This window comes from Myxine glutinosa, chromosome 12, assembly GCF_964187855.1.
Source record: "Myxine glutinosa chromosome 12, kmMyxGlut1.1, whole genome shotgun sequence".
Lineage (NCBI taxonomy): Eukaryota > Metazoa > Chordata > Myxini > Myxiniformes > Myxinidae > Myxine > Myxine glutinosa.
Window position 1 is genome coordinate 74331698 of NC_136272.1, and position 16746 is coordinate 74348443.

The 16746-nt window shown below is 43.4% G+C and overlaps 1 protein-coding gene across 1 annotated transcript in view; it reads right to left on the reverse strand.

Annotated features, from left to right (window-relative positions):
• LOC137437525 (transcriptional activator GLI3-like) overlaps nucleotides 1-16746 on the reverse strand; it is a 163255-nt gene that overhangs the window by 110405 nt on the left and 36104 nt on the right. Inside the window, exon 3 of the mRNA XM_078766272.1 lies at nucleotides 10481-10586. Within this exon, the coding sequence (XP_078622398.1) occupies nucleotides 10481-10586 (106 nt within the window). The remainder of the gene's footprint in view (nucleotides 1-10480; nucleotides 10587-16746) is intronic.

The window sequence follows — 16746 nt, forward strand, 5'->3', positions numbered from 1 at the left end:
CTCCCTTTGCCATAAATCACTTCTCCAGTCCAGCCAAAGCGCCACTGAGCTTGTGAGACGTGGAGGTGGCAGAACATAAGCTCCGCTCGAAAACGCAACGTGAGAACCATATAATGTCCGTGTGCTTGTGACATTATCTTCAGACCGAATTCAAACTGAAAAAGTGTCCGCCTGCTTTGAAAACATTCGTCCAACAAACTTGTGAATGATTTCACGGGATTTCTATTCAATCTCTCACAGGCTTTAAAACGTTTTCCCATAATCTGTCTGCCACAGACTGACTCTGTAATGCTCGGAAGTGTAGGATTATTTTTCAAATATGCTTTGCTTTTATTCCATGTCGTAATCGAGGTGAGTTTATCACTGAAGATTACATTTCATTTCCCGGAGGAGTGAAGAACGAACAAATTTGGCTGCAAATTTGCTGAATATGCTTCACCGCCATTACCAAGGGGTATATAGCCAAGAGTTCAAGCGTATTGTGATCAAACCACATAATGCATCAAGCGAGTGATGGATCCGTTTGGCTAATCTGGGAGGAAAAGTTTGGTGAGGTACTCATTGTTGGCCAACGTTTTATAACCATTGAAAGACAAACTCACTACAGTATGATATAAATTGGCAGCTTGTGCCTAAACAAGAAGAAGAAGAGTTTGTAATGCAAGAGGAAAAATAACAGTTATAAATTTCTTGATATTTATTCACCTAGTGTCGCTTTGCGAGACTATTGCAATGCCTGTGTGTGTGTGTGTGTGTGTGTGTGTGTGTGTGTGTGTGTGTGTGTGTGTGTGTGTGTGTGTGTGTGTGTGTGTGTGTTGTTACGGCCTGAAGCACACCAAGCCAAGCCTGCCAACACACCGGCTTTATTTATGGGTCATCAGTCATCACACTCAAAATCTATTCCTTATCACACTCAAAATAGGAAATCTATTCTGACACATAAAACAAAGAAGGGAGAAGAGAGGGAAAAACCAGAGTAGGCCAGCACGATGCACGAGAGGGTAGGAGTAGGCAGGTCCAAGAGTAGGCCCCAAGGCAGGCCCAGCAGTAGGTCCCAGTGCAGGCCCCAATGCCGGCCCAGCGGTAGGCCCCAATGCCGGCCCAGCGGTAGGCCCCAATGCCGGCCCAGCGGTAGGCCCCAATGCAGGCCCAGCAGTAGGCCCCAATGCAGTCCCAGCAGTAGGCCCCAATGCAGGCCCAGCAGTAGCAAGATTTTAATCCAAGTAACCGTCAGGTACAGAGGTGGCCGCAGGGGTTGATCCGGCACAAGTCAACCTTCAGGTACAGAGGTGGCCACAGGGGTGGATCCGGCACAAGTCAACCTTCAGGTACAGAGGTGGATCCGGCACAACCTTCAGGTGGAGATTTCCGCTGACAATTCTACAAGCACATGAACAGACCTCCGCCATGAGGTCTCTTCCAAAATGGCCACTCTCTCTCCGCTGAATCACCTTCCTGGCCCCTCCCCTGCCCCACAGCCAATCATAGGCTTTATACCCATGGACCAAACCACTTGGTCTAACTCAAAGGGGGGGGAGGTGGGGTGGGGGAGAGGAAGAAGAAAAGAAAGCTTTACCCCAAGCAAAGTTTTCTTTTACAAAGGCAGGTTCATCTTAACACAGCATAAACAGTGCAATAAACAAACAGCCACCTCTCATTGTGACATTTACAGGCATCATAGCTAATATGCAGGTGCATGAAATTCTCTTTAGCTCGAGATAGAGCATCTGCAATGACATTATCTCAACCCGAAATATGTACAATTTTAAAGGGGTACGGTTGTACTAAAAGCCCCCATCGGAAAAGGCGTTGATTCATCATCCTGAACTTTTCCAGAAAAACAGGAGGATTGTGATCAGTATATACGGTAACATCGCTTGAGGCATTCGTTACATATATTTCAAAATGCTGTAGAGCCAAAATCAGACTCAAGGCCTCTTTCTCGATAGTAGAGTAAGCCTTTTGGTGTTTGTTCAGCTTTTTGGAGAAGTAACTTACTGGCTTTTCAATACCCGACGCATCATCCTGAAAGAGTACAGCTCCCACACCAACATCGCTTGCGTCTATAGCTAGTTTGAATGGCTTCCCAAAATCGGGAGTGGCCAGGTTCATTCCTGTGGCCATTCCACATTCCTGTGGCCATTCCTTTGGCCAAAGTGGCCAAAACTGGTTCATTGGCCAGAATAGCTTTCAATTTGTCAAAAGCCTTTTGACAGGATTCAGACCACACAAATTTTTCATTTTTCTTCAACAAGTTGGTTAGGGGTACCACGAGTGAGCTGTAATTCACACAAAATTTCCTGTAGAACCCGGACATACCGAGATACCGAAGCAATTCTCGCTTATTGGTGGGGACAGGAAAATCGGCAATTGCTTGGGTCTTGGCCTGTCGAGGGGATACTTGACCCTGACCAACAACGTGACCTAGATATGTAACCCTAGCTTTGGCAAATTTACTTTTCTTGAGGTTTACAACAAGGTTGGCATCGGTAAGTCCAACAAACAGTTCTCTGAGATGTTTCAAGTGGTCTTGCCATGTATCACTATACAGTATGACATCATCCAGGTAAGCTACACAATTTGGAAGACCCCTAGTAACCTGGCTCATTAACCTTTTGAAGGTAGCAGGTGCATTTTTCATCCCAAACGGCATTACCTTACACTGATATAAGCCATCTGGAGTCACAAAGGCCGAGACTTATTTTGCCTGGTCAGTCAGAGGTACTTGCCAATAACCTTTAAGCAAGTCTATTTTGCTAACATAAGCAGCCTTACCTACCATGTCTATGCAATCTTCGATTCTTGGGATGGGATACGAATCGGTGCGGGTTACCACATTCACCTTTCGAGAGTCAATACAGAATCTTGCAGAACCATCGGGCTTTGGTACGAGTACAATAGGCGAACTCCAGCTGCTCTGACTGGGTTTGATGATGCATATATTGTACCTCTTCACGAACCTTAGCTAACCTGTCAGGATTTAACCGATAGGGGTGTTGTTTGATGGGTCTAGCATTCCCTACCTCAACATTATGGGAATCCTTGGAATTAGCCCGGATAGAATCAGAAGAAAGACAGCTCAGACTAAAGTTAGAAAACAAAGAAAAGCAAAGAGAGTTTGAAAGAGAAAAAGAAGAAAAGCAAAGAGAGTTTGAAAGAGAAAAAGAAGAAAGGGAAAGGGAAAAAGAAGAACGCAAGATGTATTGGTGCAAGATGTAGAACTGTTACGTAAGGTAGAGTTACGAGCTGTAGCTGATCATCTTGGGGTTAATGGGACATCGAGTATGAAAAAGGCAGGCCCAGCAGTAGGCCCCAGTGCAGGCCCAGCAGTAGGCCCCAATGCAGGCCCAACAGTAGCAAGAGTTTAATCCAAGTCAACCGTCAGGTACAGAGGTGGCCGCAGGGGTTGATCCGGCACAAGTCAACCTTCAGGTACAGAGGTGGCCACAGTGGTTGATCCGGCACAAGTCAACCTTCAGGTACAGAGGTGGCCGCAGGGGTGATCCGGCACAAGTCCATCCTCAGGTACCGAGGTGGCCGCAGGGGTGGATCCGGCACAAGTCAACCTTCAGGTACAGAGGTGAATCCGGCACAACCTTCAGGTGGAGAGATTTCCGCTGACAACTCTACAAACACACGAACAGACCTCCGCCATGAGGTCTCTTCCAAAATGGCCACTCTCTCTCCTCTGAATCACCTTCCTGGCCCCTCCCCTGCCCCACAGCCAATCATAGGCTTTATACCCATGGACCAAACCACTTGGTCCAACTCAAAGGGGGTGTGGGGGGGGGGGGGGGGGGAGAAGAAGAAAAGAAAGGTCACAGACCGTAACAATATGTATATTTTCGCTTTAAAATGGTTTTCTCTGCAACCGCTTGTCCAAACGATGTGAAACTTTAAACATAGGAGGGAATCCCCGTAAAGAATATGTATGGCAGCCATATTGCATTAAAGGAATGCGTAAGCCGCCACATAAGCACACCTTGCCTGCCAAGCTCCGGAGGAGCCATCCAGAAGTGCGTCATCATTTAGATCTTCGTTCAGATACTATCACTTTGTTGGCAGGCAAGGCGTGCTTACGTGGCGGTGACGTCACGGCGTGCGCTCATTAGGTTGGAGAACGGAAATTACAGATACTAATTAGTAACTCCCAACCGCATCCAGGCAACTCCATATAATGAGTGGATACCAGAGATAATGTACCGTGTAGCAGGCGGTGCTTATCGCTCCCATTAAGGTACAGTGATAGCTGGATGGGATACCTTAATGGCGGTTCACCACTGATGGTATGGAGCACTGATGGTATGGAGTCGCATAATGACTGATATATATAACCGAAAAGTTTTCAGATTCACAAGTGTATGCAGGACTCACTGCATTGCCCTGATGAAGCCCCAACAAGGGCGAAACCAGGTCGGTAACTGTGAGTTTTGTATGCACTTGCAATAGTATCTGAACGAAGATCGAAATGACGACGCACTGCTGGATGGCTCCACTGGAGCTTGGCAGGCAAGGCGTGCTTACGTGGCGGGTGACGTCACGGCATGCGCTCATTAGGTTGGAGAACGGAAATTACAGATACTAATATATATATATATATCAACAGAAATGGCTGTCTGTGCGTCGGTTCACAGTTATGCTGATTGGCTGGTGTGAGGCTAGGTGCAATGTGATTGGCTCCTGGCAAGATTGATAATGTATCATACCGGCTTATTAAAGACTGATATTCTAAATCTGATTCCATATTTCACATTCAGAACTCATGGCCGAAATAATTATGTTGGAATATAAAGTGAAATCGGAACAAAATTAGGAAAAAAGCGATTTAAAAAATGAAATTATAGGGTAAATGGCTCAAAATGGCATCGGCTCTGTGAGTCTTTCCACTTTTTGGAGGACTCGGACTCGCACACTGAATGCGAAGAACTGGGACTCTGCCCGATTCCGACTCGAGTCCGGCAAAAGTTAGTGCACAGTAAAACTTTGGGGTGCAGTAGAAATAAAGTGTACAGTAAAACTTTTAGTGTACGACAGTAAGAAACCGCACATACAGTAGTAACAAGGCCTAATTGGTTTTCCGACAAAACGCTCATACCGTGCAACCATGAAGCACGTGATTATAAAGGATTAACAGACAGAATTAAACAATCCTGCAGAGGGATAAGAAAATAACTCCAACCGATGTTCCAGATTTCCGGATATATTAAATGTCATACCTTCGTGTAATGGCAAGCGATCCAAAACACATTCTGTTCCTCAAAAGATCACACTTAATGAAACCTATAAACGCTAAATGGCCTAACTTTAAATGCTATCAATGCTTTAGTTTTAAGTGCTGCAAAAACAAGGTACATTTTCCGTATAGCAATAAGAATGACGTTGTGGAATGTAAAAAGAAGCTGGGAACGAGTCATCTATTTATACACTGACTTAAGCGATCTTTCTTAAACTACGTAGTGTGTTCAAAAAGTATCCGACCTTTATTTTTCGTGCGTAAAAAAGAAGAAGCTAGGGAGGCGTTGATTGGTGCACGTATGTAGGCGATCCTAATGCGCATGCGTAAATTTTTTCCCACCTGCAGAAGCTGTCATTCGACGGCAGACCGCCGATGAGTGAGGACATGTAAGTGAGCGCCGTCAGATTTTCGTTTTTGACAAAATGATGGAAAAACTTGAACAACGCTACTGCATCAAATTTTGTGTTTTTTGGCCTCGGGGATGTTGGATGCTTCCATTGTGATGACTGCAACTTGGTTTCCGGGTCGTACCCATAAACCCAGGACTCATCGCCAGTGATCACTGTGTTGAGGAAGCTGGCATCGCTGTTCACAGTCTCCAGCATGTCCTGTGCGATCTCCAAACGGAGTTGCTTCTGCTCAATCGTTAGCAGCTTTGGTACGAACTTCGCTGAGATTCTCCTGAAGCCCAAATCCTCCTTCATAATGGAATGAACGGTGTTGAACCTTGCGGATCGTTTCCACTTGGGAATCGCCAAGCTTTACACAAAATTTGATGCAGTAGCGTTGTTCAAGTTTTTCCGTCATTTTGTCAAAAACGAAAATCCGACGGCGCTCACTTACATGTCCTCACTCATCGGCGGTCTGCCGTCGAATGACAGCTTCTGCAGGTGGGAAAAAATTCACGCATGCGCATTAGGATCGCCTACATACGTGCACCAATCAACGCCTCCCTAGCTTCTTTTTTTTTTACACACGAAAAATAAAGGTCAGATACTTTTTGAACACAGTAGTATGTTGAAACAAAAAATGGTTAATAAATATAGCAACATACTTTACATCGTTGTACATGTAAACACGACAAAAAGATGATTATTCGGACATTCATATCAACAAGTTCGGTGTTATTTTACGTGTTTTGAAAAACCAATTAAAAATAAGCAATTATATCTCACCCGTGATTGGCTAAGATGATGCCTTCCATATCTCCGTTATTATTTGAGCTAGAACCTCAAATTTTGGTATGCTTAACTGCAAATGCTAAGTTGATGACCTGTTAAAATCTGAGCACCATAGCATTTCGTGAATCAAAGCTACAATGGTTTACGTGCTGTTAGGGTTACGATTAGCATTTTGCATATTTGATTTTTTGTTTAGAAAAAAAAAATCAAATAACTGTAAAGGATGATGGGCATACAGGAGGAAGTGGTCGGAATGTTAAATATGCCCAAACCTGAAGGAATTAGAGCAAAAATAAGGATTAGGGTGAGGGTTGTGAATTTTTTTGTTTTTTTTTAACAAATAATAGGCCTACTATAGTCAGGGCCCTTAGGGATATTTTGGTTCAAATTCTTCCAAAAGCATCAAATTTGGTGCAGATGTTGCCCATGCCATACTCTTTCGATTTTTGACGGGCGCCAAGGGCGGTATGATCCGGGGACCATACCGGTCCATCCCGCCATGTCACCTGACCTATGACGTCATAATTAGGATATGCATCCAATCACATGGCGTACTATAAGTGGTCAAAGTTCAAAATGAATCGATCGAAAAATGAAGGCAGGGATCCATTTTTAAGGTTTTCATAAAATCCAATATGGCTGCCAGGTCACATGACCTATGACGTCATATTTATGACATGTATACAATCATGTATACATGAACCCGGATCATGATCGCACAAAAATTAAACACAAGGATATGGCATACAGTTCATAAAACATCAAAATCCGTACCTTTGTAATTAGACTGATGAACTGCATATGCCTGAAAATTAGGAAATAGACATGTAAATATTTCCTCTAATTGTCAAAAATAAGGTCAGAGTTCGATTACCCAACCCAGAAACATAAAATGGTGAACCTCGCATAAATCTTGACAAAAAACTCAAAAACCGACATGTTTGACTCAAAAATGACCTTTAGGATGACCTTGACCTCAAATCATCAAAATAACATCATAATTGGATTCCTCGACCTCGAAAACCCCTGAAAAGTGGTATCATACATGATTCCAACCCTTTTGGTTATTTAACTGATTTTCCTCTAATCCGGGTGGCGGCCATTTAGTATTTCGCCAATATGGGGCCCCCGGGGGGGGGGGGGGTGGGGGTGCCCGTCTTGGCGCCCGTCAAAAATCGAAAGAGTATGACATGGGCAACATCTGGGCCAAATTTGGTGCTTTTGGAAGAATTTGAACCAAACGGCCCCAAAATATCCCTAAGGGCCCTGACTACTATGGTTTGCAGGGGATTTCTGTGATTACAATGGTTGGAATGTAGAAGATCGGATAAAGAAAGAATGAATTACAGTGAAAACAAGGTGCAGAAAAGCCCGGTTCCAAACACGATTTATCGCTGAAATTAGCTACCGAATCCTCTAAATGAGGTCGGAATCGGTCTCCTCGACAAAAATTAACCTACAAATGTTTGTTGCAATATTCGTTCATATTTTAAAAACATTTTTAAAAATTGGGTCTGAAAAACTGAAGTTATATTTCTCTGTGCAAAGTTTACTGCATTTTTTGCCACATTTATGTCGAACTCTTAACGTCTTTATTCAAACTCACCGAGTGATGAAACTTAACATGTAAGAAGGGAATTATGTCTTCAATTTTTTAATATATAAAATGTTCACATATATATTTGCATTGATATTATGTAATTTGTGTGGGTTATGAAACCGGTGCACAGTAATGGAGCACTTGTTTCTAAGTTTGTTTATTTTTTTTTTTAAAGTCCTTAGAAAGCCATTATTTGTTATTTTATGGTATTAATGGTTAATGAACAAGTGTGACATCTGTCATATAGAACACAATGTCAGTTTGTGTATTTGTACAGATGTCTATCCCCCTTCATAAGGCAAGCTTTTAAAGGCCAATCGTTTCACAATTTTTGTCTTTTTTTTTTAACCAATCTTTTTTTTATCTTGAAGTGTGTTCACTACGTTCTATCTTTGAGGATAAAACAAACTCGAAAAACATTTTCCATAAAAGGGTAATTATGTCTCCACTGGTGAAATTGTAGACGGTGGCTTGCAATCCGAGCCTCAAGGGCGGTGTACAGAAGCGTTTTTTAAATAACAATAAATATCAGGCGCATGGAGGTGAAATTCGCTGCATGTGATGTGCAACGCGCGCAGAGTAAAACGAGTGTTCATTGATACCCGCATGATGCCTCATAAATAAAGAAGATATAAGCACACCTGACACTGGGCTGAGGCTTCAGACTTTGTCACGCTCACGGAGCTGCACCGGCGGATAAACTGTTTCTACCAGTCATATTTTACGGGTTTTTTACTCGTCTGACATATTACCCAAAATGTTACTTTTATCGACTACTAGCTGAATGCACCCGACGTTGCCCGAGTTCTTTTTGAATGAATTTAATCTTCTGTACATAGGTCTGATGCGAGCTCAGTATCAGTTAGTGCGCAACGATTCCTTGTTCTTTCTTCTGTCGGGCCCCTCGAGAGAGAATTTTGAAAGCATGTGTTGCAATCAGTCATATATTAATATTAAGTGCATAAGTTGTACTTCAAGAGAATTTTGAAAGAAGAAGAAGATTTTTTGCGAAATGGGTCCAGCCCGGCCGAGCCGGCCTCGACCGGCCTCGCCACCTAGCCTGTAACCTTCCTGGGGCCCGTCCTGACATTTTTTGTTTCAGATGTTTCCTCCTATCTTTCGCCGTTCAGGAGATTAGCGCGTGCAGACAAACAAAACACAAACAAACAAAAACTTTTGTATATATATATATAAATATAGAAGAAGAAGAAGAAGAAGAAGAAGAAGAAGAAGATAGAAGATAGATAAAGCACTTTAAAAAACGTGTACTCTTTAGATGAAATTTCTCCTTTAATCGCGCATTAAACGTTAATATCCAAAACTGAATTTTGACTTGTACACATGTAGTTGAGACGTGCGTTTAATTCCTATATGTTTAATTTCTATATCAACTGTTTTTAATTACAAGGCCCGACAAGGCCTCACAAGGCCTACACTAGTCGATAACATTCTTTAAAATAGTAATATACCAGTTTATCCGATAGTTACATGATGAAAAAGGAAACTACAGACTGACGTTGATGTTAAGATGTGATTAGCGATGCGATAAAACGTCGAAATTGAAAATTATAGCATTTGTTTGTGTTTAACGTTGTTTAACGTTGTTGCTGCCTGTTTGGTGTCTGTTTAACGTTGTTGGGGAAACATTTCCCAAAGGTCGAAATGAAATTGTAATGTCACCGTGGTGTAGAGGGGACGTTGCAGAAAAGAACAAGTGGTCGCATGAACTTGTACGATGTAAGATATATGAAATACAGTAGCTGGGACATTTGTACCAACAAGTGCCACAGCACAACAACTTTTCCTACACGAGTGTCCATGTTCGGATTCGGAGGTTAGAAAATCGTAACAAATTAACAGATAGTTCTGCATCCACCAAATTTGGCATGTGAATCGTTAGTAACCAGAGGCAGGTCCTAAACACAATAAATAAAATCAGGACTCGGATTTGGACTCGGAATGCCACGTACTCCAACTCGGGACTGCTGGACTCGGATTCAGACTGCAGGACTCGGAATTTGACTCGGACAGCTGGGACTCGGACTCGGGAGGACTCGACTACAACACTGCTCAGAGTGTGGTTGTTTAGGCAGCAGCAGGCTGTCTTGGACTACAACGCACAACTGTGAGGATGATGATGATGATTATTATTATTATTATTATTATTCCTATTTTCATATTCTGTGTTTTCCTGCTTGGTTTTGCGTCTTTACGATTTTCATTTCAAATCTCACTTATCAGTGGTATTCATATAGAAAGCCTTCTTTCTCTATGGCAATCTTTGCACAGTGTTGTACTTATTCTAGCTTAATATTAAATGTGATGCTATTTGCTTTTTGCTTTTTGCCAGAAAAAAATACAATAAATAAATATTTTTTTAAATTCAGAAACTCCTAAAGATAGCTTCAAGCCATAGAAATTAAGACTACTGTGAATTTTCCATGCTTCCAGCTTTGGACTCACGGGTGCAAAGAATGCCAATGTGGGGTCTCAAAAATGTATTGTCCTTCATGGTGCATGTTGTCCAGTGGGATTGAAGGATGTAGTGCTTGGATAAGACCAGGATGACCTGCAAAGAGATTACATTCCATGAGATTTGTATATATATCAACATTGTCAACATGTTTTGTAAGCAAGGATGCAAAAGTATAACTTTTTAGGTTAAACGAGGCTTTTTGCACATGCGCTCTGTATGTGTTTTCAGTGACTAGGCTACGTTGGCCGGGCACTTTTATCCTGCGTTGCTAGCACAAAATCGATGATTCAAATCGTCTTCTAACACACATACACACACGGACAGATGTTTCTCCTTTTACCAATAAATGCAAATATCTAGTATAATTACTGTTGTGGCCCCGGAACAAAAAAAAAAGACATGATATATGTCCTGATGTTGGCTTAGCGGTTAGGGTGCCGGCTTGGGATCCGAGGATCCTGAGTTCGAATCCCGGTCGATCGCTGAATTAACGCCAGGGGGGTTGACTCAGCCTGTCATCCTTCCGAGGTCGGCAAATTGAGTACCAGCTTGCTGGGATGAATGATCCCGTTGTGTACCATGGTTTAGAATAGGTACACCGTATCCCTGCGCATTGTAAGAGGTGACCAAGGGTTGGCGTCAGGAAGGGCACCCGGCCATAAAAACATTGCATCAAACAGGGAACCATGATTGTCATGGGGCCCGCAAGGCTAACCCGCCTCCAGCGGGGGAAATGGCCTTAAAACGATCATTCATTCATTCATTTATATATATATACAGACTTGGCATTTAATATGGAATTTTTTTTTGTGGGGGTGAACTTACTTTTCAAGATGTCTTAGAACCAAAAGTTCATTGGAATTATGTTGAAATTATTCTAGATTTTGTTAATGTGACCTTTAAAAGAAACAAAAACCACATTTGACATTTCGAAACAAATAAATTGATCCTTGAAAGTGATGTAAACTGATATCGAACTCAATTCACGGACAGTACTGTGTTAAACTTCTGTACGTTTTCCTGAAGTATCTCTCTATTTTGCACATTAGCCAAAAAAATTTTTCACAAAAACAAACGTTAAATTACGACTGGGATTACGGACAGTAAAATTACAGTTCAGTACTTCGTGTAACCCCCACGAGCATTCAGGAGAGCACGTACACGTTGAGGCATGCTGTTCACGAGATTTGCCATGGTTTGGACAGGAATCGCTTGCCATGCAGTGACAATAGCCTGCTGCAATTCACGCAGAGGTCGGCTGCTGGTCCAAGTGGTCGATTTGAAGCGTTAATTCTGCCCACAAGTTCTCTTTCGCATTAATATCCGGGGACATGGCAGGCCACTCCATATGCTCTACAGCACGGTCAGCAAGAAAGTGTTGGATCATGTGAGCACGATGAGGCCGTGCATTGTCATCTTGGAAGACAAAGTTTCCTCGAAAGGCTGCATGAGCAAATGGAAGCAATGTTTCTTCCAGAATGACCCTGTACTTGAACTGGTTCAGGTTTCCATTCAGAACAACCAGGTCAGTTTTGCCCCCTGCATGACAAGCAGCCCAAACGGTCACCCCACCACCTCCAGCTTGGACTCTTGGCACTATACAATCTTCGTTGTAGGCTTCATGCACTTGTCTTCGCACTCGGACACGGCCATCTTGACGATAGACCAGAAATCTAGACTCGTCACTGAAGATCACGTGATTCCAGTGTCCTGGCTGCCATTGACGGTGCTCTCTGGCCCACTGCAATCGGCGCTGGCGGTGTTGTCTGGTCAGGCGTGGCTTTCTCAGGGGACGCCTGGCACGATAGCCTGCTTGAACCAGTCGTTGGTTGACTAGCCTTCTGAATACAGGCACATTTGTCAGTTGCTGCCACTCAGCCCTAAGCCGATTAGCTGACTTGGTACGGCCATTGCGGACTAACCGGTGCAGCTGGCGATCATCCCTCCTTGTGGTTCTGCGGGGACGTCCTGGCCTCGGTATTGGAGTAGGGACACCCCTCTGAGCATTTCGTTTCAGGATCTTTGACACCTGACCTTGAGTGATGCCATACTGCCGAGCAATAGCACGCTGTTTCATGCCGTAATTTCGTAAAGCCACCACTCCATGACAAACAGCATTGTCGAGTTGACGGACCATCTCCAGAGGAAGCGGCAATAACTTTTGGAGATGTGCAGCAGTTGTTTTCCTCTAATACAGAACGCAACAACCCTTGTATACCCGACTGTCAAGCCAATCATCAAATGCACCTGTCCGTACATTTTGCCACGCCACTTGTGATATAATCCTGTTGTTGACTTCTTGCTGCGACAGACAATCAGTGACATGGTTCTTTTAACAAATAAATCACCAAAGTGTAATAGAAACTCACCAGATTGATATACTGAATTAAGAAAGTAAACCGAAGTCAAGAAAAAAAAAAAATTCCATATTAAATGCCATGTCTGTATATATAATGGCACTCACAGCCGATACAACTCCCTCTCCCACCACCTTGGCTCCCCATCCTGTCAAACATAATAAATATCATCAATTTAAACTTACCCTGTGCATTGACAATCCCCAGATTTGACCTTCCCTCATTTACAGGGATGATCGGGGAGGTCAGTTAGAACGTGCCATCCACAGGCTTTGCATCCAGCTTTTTGGACAAACTGAGAAATGTATCGAAGTCTTTTGTTGTGCGGAGGCACATCCTTTTTTCGCAGGTTCATTTTCCAAGTATTTTTGGCTTCTCTTGGAGACCTTGTGAGTTATTTTAGGTAATAATCCTCATCTCGCAAGCACTCTATAGTATACTAGCAGGAGTACTTGGCGTTTCCGGGGGTTGGGGGGGGAGGGAGGAGGCAGGAGAGGGAGGGGGAGTGGAAGGGGGAGGAGAAGGGGGAGGGGAAAGGGAGGTGAGGGGAAAGATATACTACTATACTACTGTTGATGTAGTAGATATATTACTACATCAACATATACGAGGGTTGCCCAAAAAGATTTGCAACAATATTTTTATTGCTAGTAATTTATTATAGAATTATTTGAACATACTCATAGGATAACTAGATGTATTTATTACACTCCTCATTTTTCTACATAATCTCCATGAACTTCAACAGCCTTGCGCCACCGAGAAACAAGAGCATGTATCCCCTTCTTGCAACAGTCTGAATCCTGCACTTGCAGCCACTTCTTCACTTCTTCAATAACCTCGTCACCACTCTCAAGCCTTTTTCCCTACTGAAGGGATAACCTTAAACTTCTTCCGAGGAGTAGTTCGATGATGCCATTCCATTGACTGTCTTTTGGTGTCCGGTTCAAAGTGATGGATCCATGTTTCATCCCCAGTGACGATCCGTGACAAAAAGCTTTCACCATCAGCCTTATAATGGGAGAGCAAATCTGAACACACCTCTTTCCGCAAAGTTTTGTGATCGTCGGTTAGGCTTCGTGGAACCCAACGTGCACACACTTTTGAATATCCTTAGGCATCAATAATGTTGTTCACACTTCCCTTGGATACTGAGAGCTCAGTTGCATGCGTTCTGGTTGTAATCCGTCAATCCTTTTGAATGAGTTCATCAGCACGTTGAAGCAACGCCGGAGTGACTGTTGTTGGACTGCCAGAGCGAGATGCGTCACTGAGCTCCACTTGGCCTTTCTCAGAACCCGCAATTCGTGAAGCCCAACGACTAAGTGCTTTTAGCAACAGCATTGACTCCGCATACATTTTTTAACCGCCTGTGAATGGTCGTTACTGATTCCTTCTCCACCACAAGAAATTCATTTTTTAACCGCCTGTGAATGTTCGTTACTGATTTCTTCTCCACCACAAGAAAGTCAATAACAGGCTGTTGTTTAAAACGCTCATCACCACACAACGCCATTTTGAAGACCCCCTGCGCATGCGCTAGAAAATATATTGTTCTGCGGCGCTGCAGTAGTAAGGCCCCCTTTACACAGCACGGAGATCGTTGGGTGACCATTGAGCGATCAAAAATTGGCCCGATCTCTCAACGATCTCCTAAGCCTCGAAAAAGCCGTTTCTGTGTAAATGTTTGGGAGATCCTTGTGCGCTCGTTGTGCGATCAAAAATTCAATTTTCGGCAACTTTCATGGCGACCTATAGAGATCTTTGATCGACCATGGCGATCATTGAGCGCCCATTGAAACATCCTTGAGATATCAATGGAGACTAAGCCTCCTGCAGCGACCATTGAGAGTTTGCTGAGCACTCGTTGTGTGACCAAGAGAGATCACTGAGAGATATACGGAGATCACTGAGAGATCATGTGCGACCAAGAGAGATCACTGAGAGACCAGGAGAGATCACTGAGGGATCATTGAGAGTTCCTTGGGTGACCAAGGAGGTTGCTGAGCGTTTCTTGGGCGACAGGGAGCCTCTGGGTGTATATATATATATATGAGAGGTTTCTAGTGCTCTTCCATCAGTCTCTGACAAAGTGTTGAAGAAGAAAAATTTCCAGCAGCTTCCTCCTCTGGAACTTCGGGACCACCTAGACCACCTTGACCAGCACCTTGACCTTCAGAGGATCTCGGTCTTGGCTTCTTGGTCTTCTTCCTGATGCTTTTCATTCAGTTCTTGTTCAGTTCTTGTTCTTGTTCTTGTGTTCTTCAGCAAGTCTACAGAGAGAATGAAAAATAGGGGGTTTAGCACCCGTATTCATAGCCCCCAATGCCGCACTTCTCATCACCGCGGCAATCTCTCCCCAATCTCTCAACGAACTCTCAACAATCTCTCAAGCGGAAATTGATCGCCCAATGATCTCTCAGCAATCTCCGCCCCGGTCTTTCAATGAACTCTATTGGTCTTTCATCGAACGCTCAGCGATCCCTCACTGATCATTCAGCCATCTCTACCTTCGGGGTGGAAAAATTTGGCGCTCATTGAAAGATTGCTGAGAGATCATTGGGAGATCGATGAGATCGTTGAGCGCTCCTTGAGCGTTCGTTGAGCGTTCGTTGAGAGATCGCTTCCCTTGGCGATCGTTGAGAGATTGTTTTGGACCGAGTCAAAACTTTGAGGAGACCGTGGCGACCATGGAGATCACTGGAGATCACTGGAAGATCATTGAGAGATCACTGGAGATCACTGGAAGATCATTGAGAGATCATTGAGAGATCTTGGCGATCACTGGGCGCTCATTGAGATTTTTTCATCGCTCAATGATCTCTCAACGATCGCCACCCCTGTGTAAAGGGGGTTTAAGCGGGAGGTTCAAAATTAACCACAGAACAAGTTGCAGACATTTCCTGTTGATTTTGACTGAAGTATAAAAAATGTTGCAAACATTTTTAGGCAACCGTCATATATCCTTTGGGTGGGGGGGAGGAGGAGGTGGCTTTGACAGGCCCATCCATTTTGGGGGGTGGGGGGGGGGGTGGAGGAAGGGAAGGGAAAGAGGAAAAATTTTCCCTTGCAAAGAGTGCTTCATAACCTAAGTGTTGCACAGGTAAAAAAAAAAAGGAAATTATAATACCCTCTGGCACCATCACCAGGTGGCGCTACACGTTACACATTTACATAGAGAATTTACGCCCCTCTCCCGGTCCCCCACATCCCCGAATGAGGCCACGGCCACATAGCCTATGTTACCCCCCAGGCAAAGTTGTATTTGTATTTGTACCCCGAGTAAAGTATAAAAGCATTTATAGCTGGAGCACCCGGCGTTGCTCAAGCAAAAAGGAAACATTTACATATTTGAAACGAGGGCAAATATAATGGAAAAGCAATTACATCCAAATCAGAATCCATCACAAATGTCAAATCATCATTTTACATTTTTGTTTAATACATGCTGCTGAATGTGCCATAGATCACGTTTCTGAGTTAAGTATGATAACGTTCAGGAGGAAGAAGAAGCCTTACCTCCAACTTCAACCGCTTCCTGAATTGTTTTATTATTTGTGTTCAAATGTCTGGTGATTGTTTTGTATTTATTTATGCGAAGGTGTACTTGTATATAACTGTTATTAATCAGAAAGGCTTCGGCACTATCGAGCGATTTTTTTAAAATCCCAAAAAACGATTTTTGTTTTTTTTCAAAAAATTTTAAATATTTTTGCCTAAAACACTCCCAGGCACTCACTGATGAACCTCTGAAAGTTTGACGAAGATCCGTTCAGCCATCTTGAGAAAAATGGCGACATAAACACAGACCAAAGGCTCTCTTATATAATAATATAGTCGGTAGTCGGTACTGTCGGTACTGTACAGTACTTTATTTCGCCCTGAACATGGGAGTT